Source organism: Salmo trutta, unplaced genomic scaffold (assembly GCF_901001165.1).
Source record: "Salmo trutta unplaced genomic scaffold, fSalTru1.1, whole genome shotgun sequence".
Taxonomy (NCBI): domain Eukaryota; kingdom Metazoa; phylum Chordata; class Actinopteri; order Salmoniformes; family Salmonidae; genus Salmo; species Salmo trutta.
Window position 1 is genome coordinate 24,076 of NW_021823467.1, and position 13,775 is coordinate 37,850.

The 13,775-nt window shown below is 51.8% G+C and overlaps 1 protein-coding gene across 1 annotated transcript in view; it reads left to right on the plus strand.

The window, feature by feature from the left end:
- LOC115191077 (xylosyltransferase 1-like) overlaps window positions 1-10,165 on the plus strand; it is a gene marked incomplete at its 5' end in the record, with an annotated part of 32,839 nt that extends 22,674 nt beyond the window's left edge. The window contains 3 exons of the mRNA XM_029749074.1: window positions 6,012-6,207; window positions 8,694-9,027; window positions 9,635-10,165. Of these exons, the coding sequence (XP_029604934.1) occupies window positions 6,012-6,207; window positions 8,694-9,027; window positions 9,635-9,957 (853 nt within the window). The remainder of the gene's footprint in view (window positions 1-6,011; window positions 6,208-8,693; window positions 9,028-9,634) is intronic.
- Between the last annotated feature and the right edge of the window lie 3,610 nt (window positions 10,166-13,775).

Genomic DNA, 13,775 nt, shown 5'->3' on the forward strand with positions numbered 1-13,775 from the left:
ACACTGGAGTTGCTCACCAACTGATGCTGAGTGAATGATCCTGAGTGGCTTAGTTACAGTTTTGACTTAAATCCACTTGAAAATCTATGGCAAGACCTGCAAATGGCTGTCTAGCAATGATCAACAACTATTTGACAGCTTAAAGAATTTAAAAAAATAATAAATGTGCAAATATTGTATAATCCAGGTGTGTAAAGACTTACCCAGAAACACTCACAGCTGTAAACACTGCCAAAGGTGCTTCAACAAACTATATGGAGTGTGAACACTTTGCTAACATTTCTAAAAACATGTTTTCACTTTGTCATTATTGGATATTTAATACATTTTGAATTCAGGCTTATTCCAAAATGTGGAATAAGTCAAAAGGTATGAATACTTTTTGAAGGCTCTGTACCTATCAAAATCCTCTCAGATCTCCACATGCACCTAAACCAGTGTTTCTTAACCCTGGTCCTGCATGGGGACTCAAAGGGGTGCACATTGTAGCTTTTGCCATAGAACTAGACACCTGATTCCACTAATCAACACATCAGACATCAAACCTTTGATTAGCAGAATCAGGGGGCAAAAACTAAAATGTGCACCCTTTTAGGTTCCCATGCAGGACCCGGATGAAGAAATACTGGTGTAGGGGCTAGGAGTTGATTCTGGACAGGGCCTAGGGTTAAGGGGCTAGGAGTTGATTTTGGACAGGACCTAGGGTGTAGGGGTTAGGGGTTGATTCTAGACAGGGCCTAGGGTTTAGGGGCTAGGGGTTGATTCTGGACAGGGCCTAGGGTTTAGTGGCTAGGGGTTTATTCTGGACAGGGCCTAGGGTTTAGTGGCTTATTCTGGACAGGGCCTGGGGTGTAGGGACTAGGAGTTGATTCTGGACAGGGCCTAGGGTTTAGTGGGTAGGGGTTGATTCTGGACAGGGCCCAGGGTTTAGGGGCTAGGGGTTGATTCTGGACAGGGCCCAGGGTTTAGGGGCTAGGGGTTTATTCTGGACAGAGCCTATGATTTAGGGGCTAGGGGAGTGGTTCACAAGCTGTTGGGCGTGCCCGAGTGGGTTGGCAGAGTTAAATAAACTAAAACTTGCCACTCTCATAAAGGGGCAGAATCTTCTGACCACAGAGGTTAAAATAGCCACTTGTTTCTCCATCATCAACATGTTTTTATGTGTGGTGTTTGACCACCTCTGCTAGCTCTGCTCTGACACTTCAGTCTTCCAGCTACTCAGAGAAAACCAGATATCATCATTACCAGGCTAGGAGCTAGGTTTTATCTAGTAGAGGAAACCAGATCTCATCATTACCAGGCTAGGAGCTAGGTTTTATCTAGCAGAGGAGACCAGATCTCATCATTACCAGGCTAGGAGCTAGGTTTTATCTAGCAGAGGAAACCAGATCTCCTCATTACCAGGCTAGGAGCTAGGTTTTATCTAGTAGAGAAGACCAGATCTCCTCATTACCAGGCTAGGAGCTAGGTTTTATCTAGCAGAGGAGACCAGATCTCATCATTACCAGGCTAGTTATAACACCTAGCAGAGTCTGTCTGTCTGTCTGTCTGTCTGTCTGTCTGTCTGTCTGTCTGTCTGTCTGTCTGTCTGTCTGTCTGTCTGTCTGTCTGTCTGTCTGTCTGTCTGTCTACAACAAGTGTAGACATTACCGTGAAATGCTTACTTACAAGCCTTTAACCAACAGTGCAGTTCAAGAAGAAGAAAATATTTACCAAGTAGACTAAAATAAAAAGTAACACAATGAGAATAACAATAACGAGGTTATATACAGGGGTCACCGGTACTGAGTCAGTGTGGAGGTTATATACAGGGGTCACCGGTACTGAGTCAGTGTGGAGGTTATATACAGGGGGCACCGGTACTGAGTCAGTGTGGAGGTTATACGGGTCCCGGTCTGAGGCAGTGTGGAGGTATCTACAGGAGTACACCCGGGTACTGAGTCAGTGTGGCGGTATCTACAGGGTCACGGTGAGTCAGTGTGGAGGTTATATACAGGGGTCACCGGTACTGAGTCAGTGTGGAGGTTATATACAGGAGTCACCGGTACTGAGTCAGTGTGGAGGTTATATACAGGGGTCACCGGTACGAGTCAGTGTGGAGGTTATCTACAGGGGTTCACCGGTACTGAGTCAGTGTGGAGGTTTATATACAGGGGTCACGGTTACTGAGTCAGTGTGGAGGTTATATACAGGGGTCACCGGTACTGAGTCAGTGTGGAGGCTATATACAGGGGTCACCGGTACTGAGTCAGTGTGGAGGTTAATACAGGGGTCACCGGTACCGAGTCAGTGTGGAGGGTTATATACAGGGGTCACCGGTACCGAGTCAGTGTGGAGGTTATATACAGGGGTCACCGGTACCGAGTCAGTGTGGAGGTTATATAGAGGGGTCACGGTACCCGAGTCAGTGTGGAGGTTATATACAGGGGGTCACGGACGAGGTCAGTGTGGGGAAGGTTATATACAGGGGTCACCGGTACCGAGTCAGTGTGGAGGTTATATACAGGGGTCACCGGTACCGGAGTCAGTGTGGAGGTTATATACAGGGGTCACCGGTACCGAGTCAGTGTGGAGTTATATACAGTGGTCACCGGTACCGAGTCAGTGTGGAGGTTATATACAGGGGTCACCGGTACCGAGTCAGTGTGGAGGTTATATACAGGGGTCACCGGTACCGAGTCAGTGTGGAGGTTATATACAGGGGTCACCGGTACCGAGTCAGTGTGGAGGTTATAGACAGGGGTCACCGGTACCGAGTCAGTGTGGAGGTTATATACAGGGGTCACCGGTACGAGTCAGTGTGGAGGTTATATACAGGGGTCACCGGTACGATTCAGTGTGGAGGTTATATACAGGGGTCACCGGTACCGAGTCAGTGTGAGGTATTACTACAGGGGGGTCACGGTACCGAGTCAGTGTGGAGGTTATATACAGGGGTCACCGGTACCTGAGTCAGTGTGGAGGTTATATACAGGGGTCACCGGTACCGAGTCAGTGTGGAGGTTATATACAGGGGTCAACGGTATCCGAGTCAGTGTGGAGGTTATATACAGGGGTCACCGGGTACCGAGTCTGTGTGGAGGTTATCTACAGGGGTCACCGGTACCGAGTCAGTGTGGAGGTTATATACAGGGGTCACCGGTACCGAGTCAGTGTGTGAGGTTATATACAGGGGTCACCGGTACCGAGTCAGTGTGGAGGTTATATACAGGGTCACCGGTACGAGTCAGTGTGGAGGTTATATACAGGGGTCACCGGTACCGAGTGTTTTGGGGTATATACAGGGGCACCGGTACCGAGTCAGTGTGGAGGTATATACAGGGGTCACCGTTACCGAGTCAGTGTGGAGGTTATATACAGGGGTCACAGGGTACCGAGTCAGTGTGGAGGTTATATACAGGGGTCACCGGTACCGAGTCAGTGTGGAGGTTATATACAGGGGTCACCGGTACCGAGTCAGTGTGGAGGTTATATACAGGGGTCACCGGTACCGAGTCAGTGTGGAGGTATATACAGGGGTCACCGGTACCGAGTTCAGTGTGGAGGTATATACAGGGGTCACCGGTACGAGTCAGTGTGGAGGTTATATACAGGGGTCACCGGTACCGAGTCAGTGTGGAGGTTATATACAGGGGTCACCGGTACCGAGTCAGTGTGGAGGTATTACAGGGGTCACCGGTACCGAGTCAGTGTGGAGGTTTTATATTACAGGGGTCACCGGGTTACCGAGTCAGTGTGGAGGTTATATACAGGGGTCACCTGTACCGAGTCGTGTGGAGGGTTATTTATACCGGGGGTCACGGTCCCGAAGTCAGGTGGAGGTATATACAGGGGTCACCGGTACCGAGTCAGTGTGGAGGTTATATACAGGGGTCACCGGTACCGAGTCAGTGTGGAGGTTATATACAGGGGTCACCGGTACCGAGTCAGTGTGGAGGTTATATACAGGGGTCACCGGTACCGAGTCAGTGTGGAGGTTATATACAGGGGTCACCGGTACCGAGTCAGTGTGGAGGTTATATACAGGGGTCACCGGTACCGAGTCAGTGTGGAGGTTATATACAGGGGTCACCGGTACCGAGTCAGTGTGGAGGTTATATACAGGGGTCACCGGTGGTACCGAAGTCAGTGTGGAGGTTATATACAGGGGTCACCTGGTACCGAGTCAGTGTGGAGGTTATATACAGGGGTCACCGGTACCGAGTCAGTGTGGAGGTTATATACAGGGGTCACCGGTACCGAGTCAGTGTGGAGGTTATATACAGGGGTCACCGGTACGAGTCAGTGTGGAGGTTATATACAGGGGTCACCGGTTTACCGGGTACGGTCAGTGTGGAGGTTATATACAGGGGTCACCGGTACCGAGTCAGTGTGGAGGTTATTTACAGGGGTCACCCGGTACCGAGTCAGTGTGGAGGTTATATACAGGGGTCACCGGTACCGAGTCAGTGTGGAGGTTATATACAGGGGTCACCGGTACCGAGTCAGTGTGGAGGTTATATACAGGGGTCACCGGTACCGAGTCAGTGTGGAGGTTATCTACAGGGGTCACCGGTACCGAGTCAGTTGTGGAGGTTATATACAGGGGTCACCGGTACCGAGTCAGTGTGGAGGTTATATACAGGGGTCACGGTACCGAGTCAGGTGGAGGTTATATACAGGGGTCACCGGTACCGAGTCAAGTGTGGAGGTTATATACAGGGGGCACCGGTACCGAGTCAGTGTGGAGGTATATACAGGGGGGCACCGGTACCGAGTCAGTGTGGAGGTTATCTACAGGGGGACACCGGTACCGAGTCAGTGTGGAGGTTATATACAGGGGGCACGGTACCGAGTCAGTGTGGAGGTTATATACAGGGGGCACCGGTTACCGAGTCAGTGTGGAGGTTATATACAGGGGGCACCGGTACCGAGTCAGTGTGGAGGTTATACTACCGGGGCACCGGTACGAGTCAGTGGGAGGTTATATACAGGGGGCAACCGGTACCGAGTCAGTGTGGAGGTTTTATACAGGGGGCACAGGTTACCGAGTCAGTGTGGAGGTTATATACAGGGGGGCACCGGTACCGAGTCAGTGTGGAGGTTATATACAGGGGGCACCGGTACCGAGTCAGTGTGGAGGTTATATACAGGGGGCACCGGTACCGAGTCAGTGTGGAGGTTATATACAGGGGGCACCGGTACCGAGTCAGTGTGGAGGTTATATACAGGGGGCACCGGTACCGAGTCAGTGTGGAGGTTATATACAGGGGGCACCGGTACCGAGTCAGTGTGGAGGTTATATACAGGGGGCACCGGTACCGAGTCAGTGTGGAGGTTATATACAGGGGGCAGGTACCGAGTCAGTGTGGAGGTTATATACAGGGGGCACCGGTACCGAGTCAGTGTGGAGGTTATATACAGGGGGCACCGGTACCGAGTCAGTGTGGAGGTTTATATACAGGGGGCCCGGTACCAGAGTCAGTGTGGAGGTTATATACAGGGGGCACCGGTACCGAGTCAGTGTGGAGGTTATATACAGGGGGCCCGGTACCGAGTCAGTGTGGAGGTTATATACAGGGGGCACCGGTACCGAGTCAGTGTGGAGGTTATATACAGGGGTCACCGGTACCGAGTCAGTGTGGAGGTTATATACAGGGGTCACCGGTACCGAGTCAGTGTGGAGGTTATATACAGGGGTCACCGGTACCGAGTCAGTGTGGAGGTTATATACAGGGGTCACCGGTACCGAGTCAGTGTGGAGGTTATATACAGGAAGCACCGGTACCGAGTCAGTGTGGAGGTTATATACAGGGGGCACCGGTACCGAGTCAGTGTGGAGGTTATATACAGGGGTCACCGGTACTGAGTCAGTGTGCAGGGTACAGGTTAGATGAGGTAATCTGTACATGTAGGTGGGGGCCAAGTGACATTTGGGTGGATGGCTGTACATTTGGGTGGATGTCTGCGGACATTTGGGTGTGTATTTGTGTGTAACTGTACTGTGTATGTGTGTATTTGGGGTTTCCCAGGTATATCTCCAGGGGCCACCCGGTGTCTGTCCATTTGTACTTCCTGTCAGACGTGTTCCAAGGCTACCTGGTTCGTCAAAATGCTAGTAACCTAGCAACCAGCCAGCTAGAGACCCTAGAGACTTGGGTCTCCCATAGCAACCACTTCACCCTGGGCCCGACAACCAACACCCTCAACAGACTACAATTTGCAGAGGTGAGACACACACACGCCCGCACGCACACACATACACACATTTTAAATGTAACCTTCTGCAAACACCTGCAGCCTCTAGTATCCCTGGTACCTGAGAGAGAGATATGGGGGTTCTGTCCCTGCTGAAACAGGCTTTGGTACCTGGGGAGAGAGAGAGAGATGGGGGTTCTGTCCCTGCTGAAACAGGCTTTGGTACCTGGGAGAGAGAGATGGGGGTTCTGTCCCTGCTGAAACAGGCTTTGGTACCTGGGAGAGAGAGATGGGGGTTCTGTCCCTGCTGAAACAGGCTTTGGTACCTGGGAGAGAGAGAGAGAGATGGGGGTTCTGTCCCTGCTGAAACAGGCTTTGGTACCTGGGAGAGAGAGAGAGATGGGGTTCTGTCCCTGCTGAAACAGGCTTTGGTACCTGGGAGAGAGAGAGAGAGATGGGGGTTCTGTCCCTGCTGAAACAGGCTTTGGTACCTGGGAGAGAGAGAGAGAGAGATGGGGGTTCTGTCCCTGCTGAAACAGGCTTTGGTGCCTGGGAGAGAGAGAGAGATGGGGGTTCTGTCCCTGCTGAAACAGGCTTTGGTACCTGGGAGAGAGAGAGAGATGGGGGTTCTGTCCCTGCTGAAACAGGCTTTGGTACCTGGGAGAGAGAGAGAGAGATGGGGGTTCTGTCCCTGCTGAAACAGGTTTTGGTGCCTGGGAGAGAGAGAGAGAGATGGGGGTTCTGTCCCTGCTGAAACAGGCTTTGGTACCTGGGAGAGAGAGAGATGGGGGTTCTGTCCCTGCTGAAACAGGCTTTGGTACCTGGGAGAGAGAGAGATGGGGGTTCTGTCCCTGCTGAAACAGGCTTTGGTGCCTGGGAGAGAGAGAGATGGGGGTTCTGTCCCTGCTGAAACAGGCTTTGGTACCTGAGAGAGAGAGATGGGGGTTCTGTCCCTGCTGAAACAGGCTTTGGTACCTGGGAGAGAGAGAGAGAGATGGGGGTTCTGTCCCTGCTGAAACAGGCTTTGGTGCCTGGGAGAGAGAGAGAGAGATGGGGGTTCTGTCCCTGCTGAAACAGGCTTTGGTGCCTGGGAGAGAGAGATGGGGGTTCTGTCCCTGCTGAAACAGGCTTTGGTACCTGGGAGAGAGAGAGAGAGATGGGGGTTCTGTCCCTGCTGAAACAGGTTTTGGTGCCTGGGAGAGAGAGAGAGAGATGGGGGTTCTGTCCCTGCTGAAACAGGCTTTGGTACCTGGGAGAGAGAGAGATGGGGGTTCTGTCCCTGCTGAAACAGGCTTTGGTGCCTGGGAGAGAGAGATGGGGGTTCTGTCCCTGCTGAAACAGGCTTTGGTACCTGGGAGAGAGAGAGAGAGATGGGGTTCTGTCCCTGCTGAAACAGGCTTTGGTACCTGGGAGAGAGAGAGAGAGATGGGGGTTCTGTCCCTGCTGAAACAGGCTTTGGTACCTGGGAGAGAGAGAGAGAGATGGGGGTTCTGTCCCTGCTGAAACAGGCTTTGGTGCCTGGGAGAGAGAGATGGGGGGTTCTGTCCTGCTGAAACAGGCTTTGGTGCCTGGGAGAGAGAGAGAGAGATGGGGGTTCTGTCCCTGCTGAAACAGGCTTTGGTGCCTGGGAGAGAGAGATGGGGGTTCTGTCCCTGCTGAAACAGGCTTTGGTACCTGGGAGAGAGAGAGAGAGATGGGGGTTCTGTCCCTGCTGAAACAGGCTTTGGTACCTGGGGAGAGAGAGAGATGGGGGTTCTGTCCCTGCTGAAACAGGCTTTGGTGCCTGGGAGAGAGAGATGGGGTTCTGTCCCTGCTGAAACAGGCTTTGGTACCTGGGATAGAGAGAGAGAGATGGGGGTTCTGTCCCTGCTGAAACAGGCTTTGGTACCTGGGAGAGAGAGAGAGAGAGGGGGTTCTGTCCCTGCTGAAACAGGCTTTGGTACCTGGGAGAGAGAGAGAGAGATGGGGGTTCTGTCCCTGCTGAAACAGGCTTTGGTGCCTGGGAGAGAGAGATGGGGGTTCTGTCCCTGCTGAAACAGGCTTTGGTGCCTGGGAGAGAGAGATGGGGGGTTCTGTCCCTGCTGAAACAGGCTTTGGTGCCTGGGAGAGAGAGAGATGGGGGTTCTGTCCCTGCTGAAACAGGCTTTGGTACCTGGGGAGAGAGAGAGAGATGGGGGTTCTGTCCCTGCTGAAACAGGCTCTGAGTCACTATTTGTTCAGTGTCTTTATTGTCAGGTTGCTGCAGGTTGCTGCTGCCCCCTGGGGATGACATGTGGTACTGGATGTGTCCTGTCAAGCTGTAGCTGGAACACTAATTTAATTACCATTTGTTAATTAACAGGGAAGTCGTTAAAACAATCATGTGGTGCACAGGCTGCCATTCAGGGGACTTAGTTTCTACCTGGTTAGCTTGCTGGAAATCCTTCATACGTTTCTGTCTATCTACAGTATCTCTGTTTTCATTCAAATCAATCCTCAATCTCTCTCTTTCTCTGTCCTCCCCCTCCTCCCCTCAGGTGGGTACAGACTGGGACGCCAAAGAGAGAGTCTTCAGGAACTTCGGAAGCCTCCTGGGCCCCACGGAGGAGCCGGTTGCCATGCAACGCTGGGGCCGGGGACAGAACGTCACGGTAACCGTCGTCTGGGTGGACCCCACCAACGTCATCGCCGCCACGTACGACATCCTGGTGGACGGCGGGACAGAGTACACACACTACCGGCCCCCGTTAACCGTGCCGTTACGACCCGGCGTGTGGACGCTGCGTGTGCTGCATCACTGGAACCTGCTGGCCTCCACCAGCTTTGTGGTTTCACCTCTGGAGTACCACGACCAGCAGCCTATACGCCAGGGTAAACACACACACACACACACACACACACACACACACACCAAACCACACACACACACACACACACACACACTGGACTGATCACTAGAACCTGGACACCTCTATATACATCACCTGGAACACACTAACACACACCAAACCACACACACACACACATTCACAGCCTATCCTGTAACTCCTACATGGAATTTAAATAATGATCTCCCTTTCGCCCCTCCCTCTCCTCCCCTCCTCCCTCCCCTCTTCCCCCCCGTCTCCCTCTCCTCCCCTCTTCCTCCCCCCCGTCTCCCTCTCCTCCCCTCCCCTCCTCCCTCCCCTCTCCCCCCCCGTCTCCCTCTCCCCTCTCCCCTCCTTCCTCCCCTCTTCCCCCCGTCTCCCTCTCCTCCCCCCTCCCTCCCCTCTCCTCCCCCGTCTCCCTCTCCTCCCCTCCTCCCTCCCCTCTCCTCCCCGTCTCCCTCTCCTCCCCTCCTCCCTCCCCTCTCCCCCCGTCTCCCTCTTCCCCCCTCCTCCCTCCCCGTCTCCCTCTCCTCCCCTCCTCCCTCCCCTCTTCCCCCCCGTCTCCCTCTCCTCCCCTCCTCCCTCCCCTCTTCCCCCCCGTCTCCCTCTAGAAGACACAGTGAAGCTCCACAGCGGCCCTGTCCGTAACTCCTACATGGAGCAGAGTTTCCACGGCCTCAACCCCATCCTCAACCTCCCTGTGCACCTGGGACAGGTGGAGGAGGCGGAGTTTAAAGCATCACTGACAGGGGCGGAGCTCCAGAGCTGGGTGGACCATCTCCTGTCAGGGGTGTGGTCTGCAGCGGACGTGTGTTCTCAGGGTCCTAGCTCCTGTCCCGTTATGCAGCGGTGTCGGGAGACGGGATGGAGCGCGCTCAGTCCCGACCCAAAGTCTGATCTGGGCCCCCCCAGAGGGAACGGACGGATTAGGTAGCACCGTCGCCACGGCTACTGCTACAGCCAACCAATGGCTTGGAGGATGAACTGACGGGAAAGGTTTTTGTGTGTTGTGCACCACGGCTATCGTGAGATGGTCTGCTGCGTCCTAAATTGCTCCTCCATTTCCTATATCCTGAGTGGACAAAACATTAAGAATACCTGTTGTATCCATGACTGACCAGGTGAATCCAGGTGAAAGATATGATCCCTTATTGATGTCACTAGTTAAATCCACTTCAATCAGTGTAGATGAAGGGGAGGAGACGGGTTGAAGAAGGATTTTTAAGCCTTGAGACATGGATTGTGTCTGTGTGCTATTCAGAGGGTGAATGGTAGTAGGTGCCAGACACACCGGTTTGTGTCAAGAACTGCAACGTTGCTGGGTTTTCACGCTCCACAGTTTCTGTGTGTATCAAGAATGGTCCACCACCCAAAGGACATCCAGCCAACTGGACACCACTGTGGGAAGCATTGGAGTCCACATGGGCCAGCATCCCTGTGGAACGCTTTCAACACCTTGTAGAGTTCATGTCCTGATGAATTGAGGCTGTTCTGAGGGCAAAAGGTGGTGCAACTCAATATTAGGAAGGTGTTCTTAATGTTTTTCTTCGCTCAGTGTATAGTGCACTACCATAGGGCTCTGATCAGAAGTAGTGCACTATATAGGGAACAGGGTGCCATTTGGGACACAGTCGTGGGAGAAGATTGAATGCATTGGATTACTGTACGAACGGCGCCAACACCAAACATGGCGTAACTCAGGAGCCAGGTAGTAAAGAAGGTTAGAAGAAAAGCCGTAGACTGAAACCAAGAAGAAATGAGATAAGGAGCAGAATCATCCTTTTCGGCATCAAGTGGCGCCACCTGCTGTCTGGGAGGCTAAAATGACTCTAGGATTAGTTGGATTTTATTTATTTATTGATTGTTGTGTCCCAAAATGGCACCCTTTTCCCTATGTAGCGCACTACTTAGACCAGAGCCCTAAGGGGAGTAGGGTGCCATTTGGGACAAATACTCATGCCTGGAGAAGAGGATGGAGGAACACGACACCGTCCTCTGAACGGAGATGGAGGAACACGACAACGTCCTCTGAAAGGAGATGGAGGAACACGACACCGTCCTCTGAAGGAGATGGAGGAACACGACAACGTCCTCTGAAAGGAGATGGAGGAACACGACACCGTCCTCTGAAAGGAGATGGAGGAACACGACACCGTCCTCTGAAAGGAGATGGAGGAACACGACACAGTCCTCTGAAAGGAGATGGAGGAAACACGACACCGTCCTCTGAAAGGAGATGGAGGAACACGACACCGTCCTCTGAAAGGAGATGGAGGAACACGACAACGTCCTCTGAAAGGAGATGGAGGAACACGACAACGTCCTCTGAAAGGAGATGGAGGAACACGACACCGTCCTCTGAAAGGAGATGGAGGAACACGACAACGTCCTCTGAAAGGAGATGGAGGAACACGACACCGTCCTCTGAAAGGAGATGGAGGAACACGACACCGTCCTCTGAAAGGAGATGGAGGAACACGACACCGTCCTCTGAAAGGAGATGGAGGAACACGACACCGTCCTCTGAAAGGAGATGGAGGAACACGACACCGTCCTCTGAAAGGAGATGGAGGAACACGACACCGTCCTCTGAAAGGAGATGGAGGAACACGACACCGTCCTCTGAAAGGAGATGGAGGAACACGACAACGTCCTCTGAAAGGAGATGGAGGAACACGACAACGTCCTCTGAAAGGAGATGGAGGAACACGACACCGTCCTCTGAAAGGAGATGGAGGAACACGACACCGTCCCTCTGAAAGGAGATGGAGGAACACGACAACGTCCTCTGAAAGGAGATGGAGGAACACGACACCGTCCTCTGAAAGGAGACGGAGGGAACACGACAACGTCCTCTGAAAGGAGACGGAGGAACACGACACCGTCCTCTGAAAGGAATGGAGGAACACGACACCGTCCTCTGAAAGGAGATGGAGGAACACGGACACCGTCCTCTGAAAGGAGATGGAGGAACACGACACCGTCCTCTGAAAGGAGATGGAGGAACACGACACCGTCCTCTGAAAGGAGATGGAGGAACACGACACCGTCCTCTGAAAGGAAGGAGAGAACTTAAAGGAGAGGAAGACCAGGAGAGAGGAGTGAAATACCTCTACATTCTCATTTATTCTCCTCTGAGCCCCTACTGAACTCATTTGGACTAAGTGTGTGTGTGTGTGTGTTGTGTGTGTGTGTGTGGTGTGTGTGTGTGTGTGTGTGTGTGTGTGTGTGTGTGTGTGTGAGTGTGTGTGTGTGTGTGGTGGGTTTTGTTCTTACCATGTCTGGATCTCTGCAGGTTAACGTGTGAGAGAGACCAGACCTCAGCTATGCTGGATCACAAAGGGGGTGCGTCACAATAATATCTCCTTTTTCCTGAAGTGTACTCTCGTTCACTACTTCCCACCAATCTAAAAGTTTTGTATTGGTGGAGACGTAGTGGGAGTTGCCACCTTGTTTCTGATACCAGTCATTTCCTTTTCAATCAGTGACAGGAAGTGAAGACACTGGGAGGAAGGAGAGATAATAGGCATGTACAGTAGCCAGGGATTGTATTCATCTCTCTGTCTATCCTGTAGAACTCTCTACCCTTCATGTGCTTTACATGTGAGAGAGTACAATTCTAAGTTTACTATTTATTCAAGTTTATATTCATAAAATAGTTATATTTTTGTCAATGACTGATGTTTACATTCGGCATCCTATTTCCTACATACTGCATAGGGCGCTGGTCAAAAGTAGTGCACATGGTGCTGTTTTGGAGGCAATCATGCTGTTTTTTGCAAACGGCAGAGAACCTGCTGTCTTGATTTCCAAAGGCCCTCAATCCCCTGTTGTCATGACATCAGACATGTTGCTCTGTTCAGGGCTACATCTCAATACTCTAAAGATGCTTCTCTTCCCCTCTCCTCTTGCTTCTCCAGGAAAGGAGCTTAAAGGGATACGTGGCAATGAGACCTGCTAGCATGCTAGCAGATAGCGCAATGGCTGGAAGTCTATGGGTAACGCTAGTTAGCATCGGCTCGCAAAACTACCTCCAACTTCCCTCATACTGGACACAGAGACGTAAAAATACTATCCACGAGTTCATCGGACTCTGGGGAAGTAGATAAAGGGCCTCATTGCCAAAATCCCAAAGTATCCCTTTAAGGAAAAGAAGTGAGGAGAGGAGCTTGAGGAGAGGAGGCGAGGAAGCCTTTGTAGACTATTGAGATGCAGCCCTGTGACTATGGTCTACTGCCGCCCACAGGCTACATCCCAAATTGCATCCTATTCTATATATAGTGCACTACTGTTGACCTGAAAACGATGGGCCCTTTTCCTATATTGTCACTACTTGACCAGAGTCCTATGGGTACCTTGTACAGCCAGTAGCCGGGTTAGACAGTCAGTAACATTATAGACAGGATCACTGGGTCTGGATGTAACATTATAGACAGGATCACTGGGTCTGGATGTAACATTATAGACAGGACACTGGGTCTGGATGTAACATTATAGACAGGATCACTGGGTCTGGATGTAACATACAGGATCACTGGGTCTGGATGTAACATACAGGATCACTGGGTCTGGATGTAACATTATATACAGGATCACTGGGTCTGGATGTAACATTATAGACAGGATCACTGGGTCTGGATGTAACATTATATACAGGATCACTGGGTCTGGATGTTACATTATAGACAGGATCACTGGGTCTGGATGTAACATTATAGACAGGATCACTGGGTCTGGATGTAACATTATATA